The sequence below is a fragment of the Alligator mississippiensis genome, chromosome 10, assembly GCF_030867095.1.
Source record: "Alligator mississippiensis isolate rAllMis1 chromosome 10, rAllMis1, whole genome shotgun sequence".
NCBI lineage: Eukaryota > Metazoa > Chordata > Crocodylia > Alligatoridae > Alligator > Alligator mississippiensis.
The window spans coordinates 75,661,605-75,679,811 of NC_081833.1; the positions used below are offsets into that span (position 1 = coordinate 75,661,605).

General features: G+C 59.4%; 1 protein-coding gene across 4 annotated transcripts in view; it reads right to left on the reverse strand.

The window, feature by feature from the left end:
• ANKRD11 (ankyrin repeat domain containing 11) overlaps positions 1-18,207 on the reverse strand; it is a 187,363-nt gene that overhangs the window by 16,525 nt on the left and 152,631 nt on the right. For 3 of the 4 annotated variants that reach the window (XM_014600269.3, XM_059713968.1, XM_019482794.2), the window contains 2 exons: positions 1,719-1,889; positions 385-588 (listed from right to left, as the gene is read on the reverse strand). In XM_014600269.3, coding sequence (XP_014455755.1) covers positions 385-588; positions 1,719-1,889 — 375 coding nt within the window. Of the gene's footprint in view, positions 1-384; positions 589-1,718; positions 1,890-2,344; positions 2,442-18,207 lie in introns of those variants that run through there. The other variant, XM_019482795.2, reaches the window with a different exon arrangement.

Genomic DNA, 18,207 nt, shown 5'->3' on the forward strand with positions numbered 1-18,207 from the left:
GACAACTGCTGTGCCTCCCTCCGGACACCCTAAGGCCTGCAGGGACGGCAGCTCTCTGTCCCCAGCGCTCCTCTGTCATCGGGAAGGAGGCTGCTGAGATCAGGGTCCAGCATGGCATGTTGGTGTTATGGACTCTCCAACTCGCCACGCTGCCCGTGCCCATGGTTTAGGCTCTCGGGCATAACTGAAATTCCCGCATGGACGGGGCATTCTCTAATGATCCATCACAGCGTCCCCTGCACCTTCCTTTGAAGCATCTGGTCTTGGCCCGTCCTGTCAGGGATGGGATACTGGCCTAGCTGGCACAAAGTACAGATCCACACGCCGGGCTCAAGGCCGCCAGCACGGTCGCATGGGTGGCTGAGCTGCAGCCGAGGTGGCTACCTGCAAAGTCTTTCACGTTGACGTCCGCGCCCTCGATGATGAGCTCCTTGATGCGCCGGGCATCCCCGCGGATGGCGGCTCTGTGCAGCCGCGTCTCTCCACGCTCGTTCCTCTTGTTGACTTTATCTTTGGTTTTGGAGGCAGAGTTGGGCGTTCCCTTCTGACACACGGCAGACTGAGAGGGGTGCTTTGGTGTCGTGTCGACTGCAGGAAGGAGAGAAAGGCACGGTGAGGACAAGTCGCCCCGCAGCCCGTAGAGGGGGCTGTTGTAATACTTTGAATTTCACTGTCACGCGGCAGCACTGGGAGCCTCCAAAGCTGATGTGGAGGCAGAGGAAAGGCTGTGTACCTGCAGCAGACAGGAGCTGCGGGCTCAGAGCACAGCCTGAAGGGTCCCTCCTACCCTCGGCAACCCCGTGGCTTAGGAGACAGCAGTGCGTCACCCCTTATCCTAGACCCGTGTGCCCTAAGGGTAGGGGCAGGGCATATGGGCCAGGGGAGGAGTGTGCACACGTGCCTGGGAGAACCTCTGAAGACCCCCGGCCTTCCCCACTGAAAGTGAGACCACCAGAAACGAGATTCAGGTTCATGGCAAGAGGAGGGGTCTGGAACCTGAAACGACCATTGCCAGAACGCAAAAAGAAGGCCAAAAAGATGCAGACCCCTCGGAGCGCGTACAGCATCTGCAGCCTTTTGGGGCCACGTTTGCAGGGGAGTCTTCAGAGCACTGAGCGTAAGCCCCCCATTAGAAACCCCCCAGCCTCATTAAGTTGCAAACTGCAACGTATCGGGGCTGGCGCTGCCTTGGTCCTTCGCATAAGAAGGGACACTTGAGAGCGACCAAGAAAACCATCTACCTACCCGATCGACATCACACTGCTAGGCAGGCTGAAGCTCTGGCTGCGAAGCAGCTGACCCCAAGGCTGATTTTGAAGCCAAGGCTCCCAAGGGCTAGATTGGTTGGGGACTCCCTAGTTTCAATTAAATATGCTCCACCCAACCCCACCTCTCCGAGGGGACACAACAGAGGGACCTTTGTGGAAGCTGGGGGAGACGCAGCCTGCACAGAGCCAGAAGGCAAGGGAAGATGGGGTCCGCGGCAGGAGGGATGCACCTGAACCCTGTCGCTTCGCTTCACTTCCAGGCATTCATACTCCAGAGAGCTTTCTGGGGCACCAAAACCACTGAACAGCTCTCCCTGGGTGTTGGGGTGAGGCGCTGAGGCACGTTTCCACCCCGGCTCTTTGGTAACGAGGTGCGTGTCCGTGCACGAGCCCCTTGACCTACAAGCTCCCACACGTCTGCCCGAGCGGGAACACGCTGGCGGCTCTCACCTGGGCTGTTTGCAGATTCCTCCGCTGTCATCTGCATGAGAAGAGCGACTTGCTGGCGCTCGGAGAGCGGGTACCCGGCCCGGATCCCTGAAAGGCCCATGCCGAACAGCAAGCCGGGCTTCCTCGTGGCAGGCTCCTTTTTAATCCTCTTCCGCTCCGGACCCTGCTTTTCTGCGAAGCGATGGGAGACAGAAAGGGAAGGGGGCGGTTTCATACCATGGACACTGCTGCAACCAAAAAGCAAATCCATTCCTAAGCGAGGGGCTAACAGCAGCCTCCCCTGGGCATGTCAGCACCTGACAGAAAAACCGCTGGTGAGTGGTGGGGGGTGGAAAAAAAAGACAACGAAAGCCAAAAGATATGAGCAGGACTGGCATTTCCCAGCTCCGATGTTCTTGGGAGAGATGCCCTCCTTCAGAGCCATGAAAAGCCTTGGCACGGGAAACACCACGCTACGGGCATGGGAGGAGCACTGTCCCTCGGAGCGTCCTGGCCTGGCCAGTTTGTTCACAGCCTGCCTGGTGTTTTGGATTTGAACCTCTCCCCTCCGCTCTGCCCCCCGCCCCGACCAGCAGCGCGAGAGGGAGGCAGCAAACCCACGCGGCGGCCGACTCTCAGTACCGTACCTGCCATCTTGCTTCTAGGAACCTCCATTTCATGCCATGGTGCGTCGAGGAGCGCACCCGCCTTATATCACCCCAGCATGGACTGAACTGGAGGCATCTAAAAGCATCAACAGAGAGTGCCAGCAAGAGACCGCGGAACAGCTCTGCAACGCCGCCACCTCGGCCCCTGCGGAGACGCAGGCTGGAGCTGCCGCAGGACGTGGCGCTCTCGTGTGACGGGGTCCTGCGTCACCCGCGGTCCTTTCCTCCAGGTAACAGTGGACTGCTAATCTCTCTCTCTGCGACGCCCTGCCTAAACTGCCGGCACGGATCGGCTCGCAGCGACCCCGCTGGAACATGGGGAGGGACCTCGGGGGGCTGCTCCGTGTCCCTCCCACCCCAGCCTCGGTCTTCCAAAGCGTCCGCCTGCAGAAGACAACCCCCGGCTGGGATGCGCAAGGATGCAACCGTGGCCTGTGGCCAGTGCTTGATCCTGACCTAGGGGTCCGAGGTGCGTCCTGGCACTGCTCTCATCGAGGAGCAGGGTTTCCTGGCAGCACCGGTGAGAACTAGCCCCTGCCACCAATTCCACAATGAGCTATTTCCCTTCTGCCCCTGCAAAGAGGCAGCTCTCTCAAGCAGCTTTCCAGTTCCCTCTGAGCAAGCAGGATCTTTCCTGAACCCTGGAAATTGCAGGTGCATCTAGTGACCGCCCTGCTTGTGCTCTGCCATGCTCGCCGTGCCCTCCATCGACTCGGCAGAGCGACGCTCCCGGCACCCGAGACCCGGAGCAGGGCACTGCACAGACCAGCACCAGCAATCAGCTCCCACAGAGACAACCTGCGGGCGATTCAAATACACTGGCTCCGCAAAGGAAGAGCAAAGAACAAAGCATCGGAGGGGGAGCCGGACAACCCTGCGCTAAAATAACTAGATGAGCTAAGGCCGCGCGGCCTGCGGCACGGACGGGCTCCGCGGAAACGTTCAAGACCTATATAAAGGGCCGTTTGTGGGAAGCGCAGATGAGACCCTCTCAGCTCGAAGGCAGATGCAGGTGACTGGTTCCCACAGCTGTATCCTCACATCATCTGCCCACAAATTCCACTTTGAATTCAGCTGGGGAGACGCTGCCTCAGAAATCTGGGCATTGGGAAAAAAAAATGCTTAGCTGCATCACGGCCTCGGAATAAAAATGTAAAGCCCCTGATGAATTGCCCGCAGCTTTGCCGGGTAAATAGAAGCTTCGTTATTTAACCGACCGCACGTGCTTCTCAAAGGGGCAGATTTTTTGCCTCCTACTTTGATGCGCAAGAGAAAGCGAGGGGAGAACATCGCTCCAGCTGCGGAAATGTCTGTCTTCGCTCTTGCAGGCAGCGAGGGGTCGGCATGCCTCGGGATATCTGCACCCGCTGCGCTGGGCTGTGAGGGGTCTTCTAGCGTGGCGAGGCTGGCAGCGTGCCGTTCCACCAGGACAGCAAAGCCTGGCATCTCTCCCTCAGCACTTGGATCTGAATTGAACTCTCAGAAATTAATTTGAGCTTTACAGTGCTGACTTCCACCAGCCGACACGGCAAGCATCTCGGGATCAGGCTGCGGGAGATCTCTCTCCTGCTCAGCGGCCAAAAGCTTCACCCCCGCCGCCCCACAGCGCACATTAAATACAAGTGGACCGGTGAAGCCACACGATATGCGTGAAGAGGAGGCACGGGAGGCACTGGAGAGCCCCCGGGAAGGAAGGACCCTTATGCCATGCAGGAAACCTGCGCTCAAACCCACGAGCCGGGAAGGCTGGGACATCGCAGCATTGTGCCGGTGCTTCACGGGAGGACAGAGTTTGCAGCGGAGCTGCTGACGGACACGCACGCGGTGCTATCATCTCTCCATCCGATGTTTTCCACGGCACGAAGCGCACGTCATCTGAATGCATTATCAAGCAGCCAGCATTTGCTCAGGCAACTTTCCTGCCCCGACCTGCCCAGAGCACACATGCTGCGGCGTTGCAGCTTCCGCAAAAGGTGCGAGACGCTGGGCGCACACCAGCTCCCCGCGCAGAGTGCCCGCACCCTTCCCCTGCTCCCCGATGACCCCGGGGGCTCTCCTGTCCTGCTTCAAACTGCCCTGTGGCCTTCGTGGTACCAAGGGTGCCATGCCAGACGGATGCGGCCACAGCTATCACTGGGTGTGAACTCAGGCCTGCAGCGCTGGGGAAAGGCGGATTCGAACCTGCCCGCCTTGCCCGGGCTGCCTCTGCACGGCTGCACGTGAGGCTCTGCAAGCTACACTCACTTTTAAGGCAAGACCATGCCAGTGTTATCTCACCCCCGTCAAAGGCAGGAGGTGGTTTCCTTCTGCCTGGGCCTTTCGGCTGACTTCTGTGGCTTTGCAATCTCACTCTTCCATCGGCACGCGCCCTTCTCTCTCTTGCTGTGTGAAACCACCGCCCGAGCGACCGGGGGAACTGCCGGGCCAACTATGCAAAGCCAGGAGAAAGTGCCAAAGTGACTCAGGAACGCAGCCTGCACGCGCTCTCGTCTGCCCTGGCCGGGAAGGGGGTTACATGCAAAGAGAACCAGGTGAAGAAGGCTGGATGGTGTTAGTCCTTTAAATTAAAAAGTTCCCTCCCCGTAACTGAGCCATGCCTGCCTATCTTGGAGAGAAATATATGCCCCTTTCGCTAGCGGCCTTGGGAATCGTGGCTATCCTACCGCTGGGGCGCTCATCCATCATCTCAGTGTCAGCCACCCCCAACCAAGAACAAACTGGGATTCCCAGCACACCAGTATGAAACGGGTGAAGGGATCACAGTCAGCGTGGCACTGAACTGCTCGCCCGCATTTACAAGACCAGGCTTGAGCACAAATGGCCCACTTCCTAACCAGCCTCCGCTCAGGTGTTTGCTAACTACTGATGTCTCTGCGTGGCTCATTCCACTGCTGTGCAGAGAAGACAGCCGCCTTGCAGATGCAACACAGGGCCTCGCACTTTTTGTGGGGCTGGAGAACTAAGAGTAACCCACGTTACATAGCAGGATCCCCCTTCTCTCCCCAGGATAAAGCCGAATGCTGAACGGGAGGCGGGGAGGGATTCTGGAGCCGGAGAGCAGCGCAAGGCCCGAGCAGTTTTTAGTTGATAAATGATGCCTATAACGACTTCGGGGGGTGCTTTTGGCGCTGCATGTACAAAGTGCCAGGGACGCCCTGGAAACTGCTACGGTTCGAATGAAGATGCAAACAGCCACTAAGAAATGGCAGCTCCGGCCTTTCACCCCGCCCTGCAAACAGCTGGCGGTGACAAACCAACACACATCATGCCCAGTCTTGATGGTTTGCAGCGCCCAGCGCAATGGGAACAGAGAAACCGATATGCCAATCTAGAAGGCTACCGGCATCCCAGGCTGCATTGGGAGGAGCGCTTCCAGCAGATCGAGGGCAGCGATTCTTCCCCTCTATTCGGCACTGGGGAGGCCACATCTGGAGTCCTGCGCCCAGTTTTGGGCACACAACAACACATGCCCTCTCATTCCTGGCACACGGATGACACATGCCACTCCAGAGATGCTCCAGTTTGAACATGCACGCCTAATGCAATGCTGCACCCAGGGCCTGGCACATCTAACACCCATGCATGAGGCATGCGGCCCCCACTCTGATCTTTTTGGGGTGGCACAGCTTAGACAAAAAGCTGCAGGAAAGCGGAGGGGGTTTGGGCGCCTGGACTCTCCATCCCACTATCGCTCCCCGATGGCGCACGCTGCCTCGACACGGAGCCGCGCAGCCACTGCCGGCCGGCAGCTCCCGGCTCTCTCCTGCTCCTTGAGAGTGGCCAGGGAGATCAGAGAGGTTTCAAACACCAGCCGGTTTTCCAGCCCCCGAGAAGTTCAGAGCCTCCACGATGGAGACCGTGCTCTTTCTGAGATGCTTCTGCAACAGCCTCGTCACGCTGATCCGGGGCATCACGCTCATCCGGGGCGTCTAGAAAATGTCTCTAGATCCTAGAAACTCAGGACCTGCCGAACTAGAAGAGACCAAAAGATCTCATCCTTGGGGCTGGGCAAAGCTGGAAGCCACCAAGGAAGGCACAGGACCGTCATCTGTGCAATGCCCCCTCGAATCCAGCTGCCAGATTATGACCTGACTATCAGGGCACGCTATCCTCGCTGTCCGGGGCTGCAGACACCATCACTGCCTTCCCGGTACAGCTCAAGAGCTACATTTTGCATCTGCTTTTGATGGCTCGTACCCTCGATCCTCCCCTGTGGGCGCAGCGTCTGCAGGCTGGTGACACACTCTGAGTAGGGAAGATTTCCTTATGGCTATTATAAGTTTGTTGCTTATGTCCTTGCCCCCTCGGTGCTGGCAAAGCCACAGGACACTGCCTGGACCTCTCTACTGCCCGCCTTGTTCTGATCCCCTCTGCAAAAGAGTCTCCCTCGTATCATCTCTCTCCTATGGGAAAGCCCACCCCACGCGCCCCCACGCATGTCTCACCCTCACCAGGACCTCCCTATTCCTGCCGTGTCTTTGGAGCGGATGAGAAGATGACTGCTGGGCAGGATTGCAGGTGTGGCTCTACCTCGATCTGTAACAGGGGCAGCAATACTTGGCCAGCCGCTGGCGGATTCAGTTTTGCTTTTCCATGAAAAAGCTCCATTTTGGTCTGGGCAGATTCACTATGTCCAGGATGCATGAAGCACAAGGCACCCCTTGGCTGATCAGAGCCCCACGTACCCCGACAGCAGCACATGTCAGAGGGGGGAAACATCTGACCTGCCACGGTGGCCTGGGGGCCAAGAAGCAACTGCCTCTGCAAAACCTGGCGTGTGCAGCGAGTAAGCACAGCCTTTGCACGCTGCCTGCATCGTGGTGCCATCATGTTGCCCGCCTGCCTGGTCTTGTGCTTTGCTTTCTGCAAGTGTTGTCAGACAGCCTCCCCCTCCTGCTATTCAAACTCCCATTAGACACCGTGAGCGCAGCCCCCGATCCCTGCAGCATGGGACTAAGTGCTTTGTGAGCACACGGCATTAAACACGGGGTGACACTTGGCCCCTGAGCTTGGGTGAAGGATACTCGGACGCTGCACGGCTCCTTTTGCAAACACGCTTCTCACCACCGGACATCTCTCAGCCACTCGCTAGAGGCAAAGCATCTGCATGGGCTTCACCGAGACACGCGCCGCGAGCCCTCCGTGCTTCAGAAATGGCTGCTCCTTGCCCCTTCCCAAAAGTGGATCAGACGCCAACGGGTCCTGCCCGTTACAAACAGACAGAGCAAAGGCAGGGGCCAAGGGGGAACCCAGGCGCTGTGCTGGGAGGAGTGCCAGAGCCGGGGCTGAACTCAGATCACTGGGAAGCAGAGGGTTTCTCCGTGCCTTAAAATACTTGAAAAGTAAATGGAACGAATGTGCTTACCTGGAGGAAACGGTCTGACCTACATAGCGCCAGCAGGCAGGCTGCTAAGCAGCTTCTCCCACCTGGGACCAACGTGCCACCGGGCTGCACATCCCTGTCACTCAGGTGCCCTCCCAAGGGCCCGTGCTCTCCAAGGGGCAGAGGACCGGCTGCACCTCCGCTAAGGGCAGACCGCAGGCCCCAAGACTGCACTGGAAAGTCCACCTCTGGACTCCTCGAGCCCCCTTCCACCCGGGAACATCAGTGCCAGGACCCCCCCCAGGGCTTGCCAACCCAAAATGCTTTCCTGATGACGGGAAAGCGGTCACACCCCTTTGGTACCAGGCCTGATTTTGGTGCCAGGGGCAAAGCCAAGCCCTATAAGAAGGAGACCGAGCCGTTTCCTGCGTGCGTGTGCTGCGAGGGCTGTATCCTCCGAACGGGAACACTGTCATTAATCCTGCCTGGCTGGCTCGGGGCTGTCAGAGCGAGCCTGCAATTTGCAAAGAGGCTTGCAAAGTTTGACTGAGAAATGCTAAACTCTCCCTGATTCTGCTTGGCAGAAACAGCCTCCTCCACAGAGCACTTAACGGCGGGAACATGTGATCGGCGGGATAAAAATAAACCCCGAAGTGACTGCCGAGCTCCTGCTTTCAGCTGCTGCAGTGAGACAGGCAGCGTGATGGGAGCTGCGGCACTTGGGCGTGCTGGGCTCACGTTCCTCCCGCAGGAACCATTTTGGGGTGAAGACACGGGGCTGGGAGTGGCGAGAGAGCCCGGGCTCTCCCAGGGGGCCTGCCGCTCTCTTGCTTCAAAACCCACAGGGGAAAACCTCTTCATTTCTCCAGATCCAGTTGTGGAAGGAGGACTCCCCACCCTCCACCTTCCCCCAGCAGGCCTCTTGCCCCAGGGAAGAAACCAGTGCCGCTATGCCCTCCGTGACCAGCCGCCCGCACGTCAGATGCTGCAGCACAGAGGTTGCCTGGGCTTTTCGAAGCGCTGGGGGAAGCAGGTCACAAGTTGCATTTCCTGTACTGGTTGCACAAGGGGGTGGGTTGCCTCTGCCAGGCTCAATGTTGCTCCGGTTTCGAAAGCAAGGACAGGAACCTCAGGCACCGAGCAGACTAGGGGCCGGGGGGAGCAAAATACCCCAGGGTGGCATCCACTGCGGGCAGGGGGAGATGCCACGGCATAAACAGCCGCGTGCTATCTCAAGCAGTGCCCTGAGATCCTGGCCAGGTACCACGCGATGCTAGCACTGCTCCGTGCACACGTGATTCACAAGATAAACCCGGAGACTGCAGATAGGAATCCAAAAGCATCCCCACCTGTCGGGATCTTTCTTAGTGCTTTGCAACAGAAGAACTGCTCTAGTCTTCTGTAATCCAAAAAAAACAAGAGTGAAGACAAAGAGCTGGCGTTTTCCGAAGGGAGCCTGGAGTCTAAAAGAGGAGAATATGGCTTAGACCATCACTCTCACCATTGCAGCAGCCCCCATCGCTGCCGTCGTGCTTACACTGAATCAATCCGGCTGCTGCGCCCAATGGAGAGGAGTGCGCCAGGGAGCAAAGCCCCCCAAAGTCTAACGAGATCTGGGAGGCCTGTGCCCCAAAGCCAGTCAGATGGACTTTCCCCGGCCTGCTGGTCCGACACGCATGTGTCTGAGAGCCTGAGTGCCCACGCGAGAGCAACCCTTGCGGTGCTCCTTGAGCACCGCCGCCTCCCCGTGCCAGGCCGACGGAAAGTGCCAGCGCACAAGCCGCCTCCGGCCAGCACCTCTCCGCTCTGCGCCGCCCAAAGCTACTGAAAACCGGCACGCGGCACACGTCAGGGTCTCTCCCCGGGCATCTCCCCTCGCCCCCTGCTTCCCAGCCCAGCATTTAGCCCATCTGCCGCTGCCCAGAACGGCTCTGGCAGACTCAACCGAGTGCAAAAGCAAGACCCGGAGGTGGCCTGAAACCAAATCTGTCAACAGGAAGGAGAGAGGCGGGGGAAGAGAGAGCTGATCAGAACTGCTGCCGGATGTGGCGCCCGCCTCCCGCTCTCCGGCTTCCAGCCCCGACTCAAAGCAAGGAAGTCTGCTGCGATGAGAGTTTGGCTCAGCCTAGCAAGAGCCTGAGCCACAGGCAAAGGCTCTGGATCCCATGCCCGGCGAGACACGACAGTGATGCAACAGTTTTAGTTCAGGGCTCCGGACACTGGAAAACTTGACTCACGTCCGACGTATTCCCTTTCACCAGCCCTGAGCCAGCTTGCTGCGAACGCGGCCCCCGAGCTCTGCCAGCCGCTTCCCTTGCGGCAAAGGCCTCCATCCCTGGAAGAAATGCTCTGTTATAACTCCTCCTAGCAAAGGTGGGGAAATCAAATCCAGAGCAAGACCCACGCTTGGGCGCTGCTGTGTCTGTACACGGAGCGGGAGGGCTGCCAGGCCCTTAAAAAGGGACTAGCAAACTCACGGACGACTGATCCATCAGCTGCTGCACTCAACAGCCAGGGATGTCTCCTCTGGCATCTCTCAACTCATGATGCTGGATGTCAGGGGACACATCACTCTAGATATGCCCAGGCCGATGCCCTCCCTCTAAAGTATCCTCTCCTGCCACTGTTGGAGACGGGCCTCGTTGCTGCACCAAGGGAAACGTGGGCCCGGGCCCAGCAGGAGAACTATAAACCTCCCTTAATCCAAGAGCTGATCGCTCGGGACAACTAAAAAGAAAGCAGAGATGAGTGACGGCCACTGGTTTATAACAAGGGAGGGCACCGACGGCCACAGGTTTCCAAGCGGGGGCACTGAGCAGAGCACGCTGGCCAGCACCCACTGCCCTTCAAACGGCGCCTGTGGCCGCTGCCCAGTGAAACCGCCAGAGATGCCAGTGAAGAAGTGGCAGGAAAACAGCCCTGCAGTCGCCCGAATCCCCCCAGCCAGAGCCTCCTTCTTCGTCTGATAGATGGACGGCTGGGCCAGAGCCAGGAGTTGATACTGGGCTAGGCGGACCACACGTGGCATGGCTTATGTCCTCACTTACACGCTTCCCTTAGCGAGACGGGGCTTGCAGAAGAGGGAAGTTAGAGCTCTGTCCTCTCGGAGGCTCCGGCACTAACATCCTGTTGCCCAACACAAGCTCGGTGCCGTGCACGTTTCAGCGGGCTCGGCGGGTGCAAGCAGGCGAGTGCAGAAGCAGAGGCAGGCGTTGGCGCTGACAGCCCTCGTGCTTGTCACGAAGCCGTGATCCACGGCAAAGCGGCACGCGGACCACATGCAAGCCCCCGCTGCTGACAGAGGAGATGGCATTTCACTGACTAACCCTGCCAGCCTCCGTGCAGCGCAGCGTCGGTCGCCAAACCCCACCTCCAGCTACCTCTGTCTGCTGCTTGCTCAAACCTCCTCTGAACCTGCAAACAACACCTCCTGCTTCTCGTGCTGCTGTTCAAGCCAAGGACTGTGCTCTCCTGGCGTGGGCATTTCACACGTGCCGCCCCGCAGAGGCAGGAAGAAGAGCCCGGGGCCTGGCCCTGCAGCTTGATGCCAGCACAGCTGGGAAATTTGTTCTGCATTTCTTCAGCGCGACCACAAAGAGGAAACTGGGAGCTGCTGTGAAAGGCGAGAGCGTGACAGCGTGGCCAGGAGACCGAGGGATGTGCCCGTGTACCAACAGATGGGGTGTGTGCCCAGGTCGTGCAGCAGGCACATGCATACATTTGTGCACACATGTTAATTGGGAGCACAAACCCCGGGCTGCGGGAAGCCTATCAGTAGCTATCCAGAGGTCCCGCGGCACATGCTGCTTCATGTGGAGGTATTCAGGACTCAGCTGTCGGCTCGGCTCTGCCTACAGGCTCAGCACAATACGGGTCGAGCCACGGGCCTGAGCCGAGACAGGAGGGAGGGAGTGAAGTGGGGGGAGAAGACGGCTCCTCTACGGACCTCTGGAAGGCAGGTCCGGAGAGGCCTGGTGGTCAGGGGACGCGGGGGCTCCGATACCGGGCAGCGGAGCAGCCTGGCACAACCCCAGGAGCACACACGCATGGGAGGGGGAGCCCCGAGGCCGAATCCTGCACACACCCGACTTCTCAGCCTAGGGACAGGCCGGGCCACCCCCAGACGGGAGCAGAGGAAGCGGCACCAGCTCGAGGTAGCTCGGACAGCCCAGGGCCGGCATACAAAGCCGATGCACGCGTGGAAGAGCAGGAGAGCGCGCTCAGAGCGGGCTGGGGGAGCAGACCAGCAGGGTAATGATCACGGTAGCACCAGCGATGCAGCAACCCGTAAGGCCGGAGAAGGGGCAGCAGGAGGAGCGAGGGCTGGAAGCCAGAGACATGCGGTCGCTGTGAAAGCATGCGTGGGGCAGGGGCCGAGCGAGCAGGAGGGGCCAGGAGCGGGGCCCAGAGGCAGCAGCTGGACTGCGGTGAAGGGGATTTTACGCCCAAGCTGCAGAGCCAGCCGTGCAAAAGGATTACGGGGCGCGGAGCTGGACACCGGGCCGCTCGGCCGTGCGCGCTCACGCCACAAAGGGAGTGGCAGGAGGAAATGCGGCGGGGTCTGCTCCAGCCGGCGGCACAGAGGCCTCCCCCTCACCTAGTAAGGCCTAGGTTGAAACTGTGCCGCCCAGAAGCGGAGCGCGGGGCCGTGCAACATGCAACGCCAGGCCTGGGCTGTCCGTCTGCTGGTCCCCCGAGCTGCTGGAAGGGGCCTTCGACCCGCCGCTTCCAAGGCAGGAGACGTCCGAGAGCTGCTGAGATTTGAGCACGTGGATGAGGAGAAATGGGGAGCTGTGGGGGGACTGGGAGGAAACTCAGCATGACAGCCAGCCCTGCAAACCCCTGCCCAGGGCAGTCTGAAACCCTGGCACTAACTTAATGCAAAAGCCGCTGTTGATGGGTGCTTCTGGCAACCCTGTCCCCTCCTGGCCAGCAAGCCAGCTTGGGCATTTCTAAGGGCAAAGCAAGCAATGGCGCTTGCCAGTCCAACCGCGCTGTGCTGCCATTACAGCCCTGGCACCGGCATCCGCGCCGCTTGCTAGGTGAGCGCTGCTCCTGGATGATGTGAAGCCAAAGGGCCGGCAGGAGGCAGGCAAAGAAAGGCCCGATACAGCGCGGCCCGTCCGAAGCGCCCAGCTGCAGGCGTCGGGCCAGAGCCGGGAGCCGAGGCACGCGCGCGCCGCGCCGCGGCCGCGCGCACAGATGCGCCCCTGACTCAGCCAGCGAGCTGCTTCTCACGGGTTCCCGCACCAGCTTAGCAACTGGTGACTCACGAGCCCGTTCCCAGGTCAGGCCGCTCCGAACACCGGCAGCTCGTTAGGCAAACCGGCGCTGCACGTATTCCAAGGGAGGGGAGGAAAGGGAGCGCGGGACTTTGGGGCAGCTGGTCTCTCCAGCATCGTTAACCCAGTAATTAGCGCTGAGGATCCTGCTTGAGGATTAGCACAAACAAAGCTGCAAAAACTGCACAACCGTCTCCCCGGCTGACTCTCCTTCCCTTAAGCCGGGAACGGCTCGCGGGAGGCAATCTCTCAGGCTAGCTGGGACCTGGCTCTGCAATCAGGCACACCTCACACACCGACATCCGTGAGACTCTGCCCCGGGTCTTTTACCGCGGCGGTAACCCCGGCCTGGAAACCCCGTCATGGAGGGCCTCGAAGTCCTGGGCAGGGGAGCAGAGATTAGGGGCGGCCGTGTTCACGGCTGCTGGGAGGTAACACATCTTCCAGGATGACAAGCTCTTGTCGTCTCCCTGCTCAGCAAGCAGACCTCAAACGCCTGAACCCTGCCGGTAGGATGCAGCGCTCCGGAGCAAGGACCGCTTCACTCCTTGTGCGTGTCGCATGTGGAGCACAGCGGGGTGGCCCCGATCCTGCCTAACACGAGGCTGCTCCTGTAGTAACAGCTACCACAAGCGATGCCCTGCTCATGTGGACCCATTCACGGCGGCCCTGCTAAGGCTTGCCACCGTGCCGGTCAGCCAGCACGCAGGCAGCGCGCCCCATTCCAGCTCTGCTGCGATCGCAGGGGGGGAAGTGGCCTAGGACGCATGCCGGCATGTTGGTTAATTCGCATGCCCTTCTCCCCCTCGTCCAGCCCACGCAGAGTGGGCAAAGCAGTGACGGGTGGTGTTGGAGACGGCAAATGGACTGGGTTGGAAATAGGGAAAAAAGAGAGAGGTTTGAAAGGCAGCAGCAGACCCTGCTCTGTCATTAGCTGCTGCTGCTAGACTGACAGGTGAAGAGGCAGGCTAATGATCAATTCAGGATTGATGGGGCCAAGGGCAGCAGTTTTCACATTACCACACACTGGCTCTCAATTACTCTCGGCCGGCTGACGATTCCTGCGTGGGATTCTCCCGTCCTTCCCTTCCCAAGCGGCTGCAAAGTGCTGCTCTGCAGTAGCTCCTACATGCCACCCTCCTCCAAGCTGGCTGGACCGGGCCAGGATGCGTGCGATGGCCCCTGCCTGCCTCGGGGGAGCGGGGCCGGCTGGTTTGGTGAAGCTTTCCGAGCGCCCGGGAAGGGGAGATCTGCATTACTGCAGGGCTTTTGCAAACCCTGATCCCCCCCCAAAAAGGCCTTTCAGGGCAGCTTTTCAATGCACGAAGCATTCTGTGGTGTGGGAACGTGGCTGGCGCCAAGACGTGACAAGAGGTTAGTCAATAATTATTTCCGACAGATAAGCAGCGTTATCGTAAAACCAAAGAGATGCTTAGCAGGCATAAGCGCAGGGCGTCTGCACGCCACCCTGTCCCCGGGTTTTTAGCTTGGACTTGGTTACCTAGCTCCAGATGGCACGTATGAACAGGGCTAAGCAAACCAGGCTCAACCTTCGCATGGCCTGGCTTGCAGCACGAGGCAGTATAAAAGCTTTGCTCCTCCAGCGTCTGAGCCAGACAGAAGGGGAGGAGGAGTGAAACTCAAAGAGGGTTGGCATGAAGTCCATCGCCAGCCCCAGAAGAGACAACAAAATGTCAGACCTAGAGAAAATGCGCCGGGAAATGCAAGGGGTCCCCCCTCCTCGACCCAGTATAATCCCACCTTGGTGGAAGCTAAGACAAAGTACGGTTTAAGGCTGCAAAATCAAAAGGCCTCGAGATGGCCAATTCTGGTCCCGGCATGGGTGGTGCATTCCAGCCCAGATTGCTCCTGCCGGCTGGAACGAAACCAGAGCCTTCTGGAGGTTTTATTAAAACGTACCCCCTGCCGACTCAGGATCTGAAAACCGCCGCAACACCTTTCAGCGGCCAAAGCCGCGCACTTAAGCGCAACAGTAAAACCTCCGAGCTGAAGTCAAGCTGTTTTCAACACGACCCAGGTGCAGGAGTTTTGCCTCCTGGACCACACGCTCCAGCACTTGACCTCGAGCAGCAGCACGCCGCCCGGTATGCAGCGCTGCCGGAGAGGGGCCAAAGAAGTCGCCAGCGAAGCCCTGCGCTTGTTGGCACAGCGGGCACAGGCAGGGGGATGGAAAGCGCAGAATCGGCGCCCCGGGAGTCTGGTGCCTTTGAGTCAGCTCCGTGACTCAGCGAGCAGCTCGCTGTAAAACCACACAGGAGACATGGCCCGGAGGAACCCAGCCAAGAATTTTTGTTTCTGTGAGTCTCGATTGCTGCCTGCCCTTTCCCACCGAGGTGGTTTCACCTTCTGCCAGTCCTGCTATGCTCCTGCCCCCACCCCTCTTTCCGGCCGCCTCCGAGCCCCTCTTGCAAGCATTTGTAAATTGGCAAACATGCCTGGAAAACTCCACGCTTCGATCTCAACATATGGAGACGGTGCTAAGGAAGCGCCTGCCTCTCCTGCAGCAGCGGGGCAAGGGGCAGCTTCGTTCTCTTGCCCTGGCACGGTTGTACCACGCTGCCTCGAACGTGGTACCCGGCACGGCACACAGGTTGCAGGCGGCGCTGGGGCTGTACAGGCTTGAACCCAAGCTGGGGGAGAGCAGGGAAGCGGGGGCAAGATGCAGGCTTCAGGGGTACGTTTGATCTAAATGTGGCGGGGGGGGGAAGCTAACTTCACTGCACACGTGGGGGGCTGCCCCATGAATGAAACCAGGCCCAGCTCCGCTCTCAGCACGGCGGGGTGACGCCGGGCAGACCCTGCTCTGGAGCATCAACCACCCAGGGCCCCAGGACTCTGGCTCTGGGGGTCACTTTGGAGCAGATAAACTTTGCCGAGTGAACACTGGTCCTAGTGTCCTGCTACCGTCTGTTGTACGACAGTGCGCGCGAGTAAGATCTTCCACTACCCGTGCCAAGAACGCGCAAGTCGGCCAACAAGCCCCGCTGTGTGGCACTTGGGAGTGCACACAAGAACGTCCCGCCGGGGTGGGGCGTGAGCTGGAAAATAAGGCAGATGAGGAACAAAACAGCCTGCTTGCTGCCTTCCTGAAGGCGAGCATTATAGGCTTGGACGCAGAGAAGGGCGGGCTGCCTCTGCAACACCCCCTGTACCGCGATTCGGGACCAGCGCAGACGCCCGCCCAGCCCACACGCTCCCCCTGCCTGGGATAGCAGCTGGAAAGGGCTGTACAGGGAGCAAGTGGTCGGCAAGTCGAGATGGAGCAGGGGAAAGAGCTGGGACCTTTGGGCCACCACCGAGAGAAAACAGACAGGGGAAAAGAGCAGAACAGGCCTTCACCGAGCCCTACAAGGACCAAAACACCTGCCCCGCCCAGCCTGTGCAGCCATGCAAGGCCAAGCCAACACCGCGAGCACAGGGACAACCCCGCACCCTGCTGCCGGAGCCCACGCAGGCAGCTCGCCTTCCCCTTCAGTTCAGAAGTGGGAAGAGAGACGGGAACAAAAAGCGGCGGGCGCCGCGCTCGCTCACACGTGCTCGCCAGAGCCAGCCTGCAAGGTCTCCCCCAGGCGCACCGAGCTCAGGCAGCGCAGCCCAGAGCTCGGAGGATGCAGCCAGGGACGCGTTCCTGTTGGATCCGTTCATGGGAACGCTGCCCTGTGCCAGCAGGAGGGAACGCCGCTTGTCCTAATTCCCAGCTCTCAGATTTCGGCCTAAACGTCAAACAGCAGTTAAGAAACACACTGATGTCCGCATGGTCCCAAGTGCCCTGGACGGCGCTCCGAGGAGCAGGGCTGCCTTACAGAAACGAACCCAGGGCCCCCGGCCTCATTAGCTCCGAGGGGCAACCCCAGGCCTCGCAAGAGCTGCAATCAAACCTGGGAAAAGGCCTTCTTTCCTCCCGCCGCTCAGCGGAGCAGCAGAGGGAGAGGGAGCCCCGCGCTTGGAGACAACGGTCTCTCTTTCAGTAGCTTGCCGGCCATGACCGCAAGCATGTAAGTGCAGTGATTCTCAACCGGGCCCCGTGAGATCCTTTTATGGGGCCTCGGGGGCTGTGCAATATTGCACATCCACGCTGCTGGGTGTGCAAACACCTACACCACATTCCCAAGAGAAACCCAGAGATTTCAGACAGGAGTCCCTTGCATCAAAGCCGTTCTGCCCGGTCGTGGGCCTCCTGGGTTGGCTGCAGCAGAAGACTTGCTCTAGTATTTTTCTGTAGTCCAGAAACACATGAAAGCTAAGAGCTGGCATTTTTTCCTGCCCAAGTGCAGCGGGGCTGGACCCGATGATCTTGTGAGGTCCCTTGCAGCCCCTAATATCTATGGACCTATTTCCCAAGGAGGGCCTTGAGTCTACGGAGGCCGAGACCCACGGGTGCAGTACAACCCTAGGCACTGGTTTGGGAAAGCATGTTAAATGGGTGCCTTTGCATGCATACATGTAAATGGAGGCAAGCTGAAAGCCGGGCTGCCAAAACCAAGCCGCGGCTCAACGACATGCTTTAGCCCATGACTCCCGTGACAGGAGAGGGGCTGGCAGGGAAACGAGCCCGGCGACTCTCTGAGCAATCAAGCATCACGAGAGGCAGCAGCCTTGCCCGCAGCGCGCCCCGCACCTGAGCTCCCGGCCCCCTCCGGAGCGAGACCCACTCGCTTCCTGCCTGCAGCCTCACTCGGCTGGGTGGTTAGACGTTCACCCACACCCTTCCCGCGTTTCGAGATTACTAGGTGGCATTTAAAGGCACCCTTGCAAGGCTAAATTACCATCTTCCAGCCCCTGATGGATGCAGCTGCAAGGGTACCGCTTTGATGTCTGCGTGTCAGCGCCAGCTCTGCACAGCCCCGACGACTAAAGGTAAGAGACTGCTACAAACAAGCGTGACATTTTAATGATCTTGAAATCGCTTACAAGGGACTTCTCGCTCTTTCTTTCTCCCCACATTTGGTGCTGGCGGGGTGGGGGGGGAGTGTGTGTTACCAGGTGGCAGTGACGGTTCTCAACCTCCTTCCCGCGCTGGCTCTGGCCACCTCCCAGGTGCTGGTCGGAGACTCTGGCTCGCTCAAGTGAGGCCGAGCCCTGGAGCACTATGAATAATCCGACAGTCACCCAGGCAAATCCTACCCCGACCCCAAACGGCCTGCTCTGAAAATGAGTCAGGACCACAACTTGAGCATCGTCACGCTGCCTGCTCCCAAACAAGGCATGGACTGCCC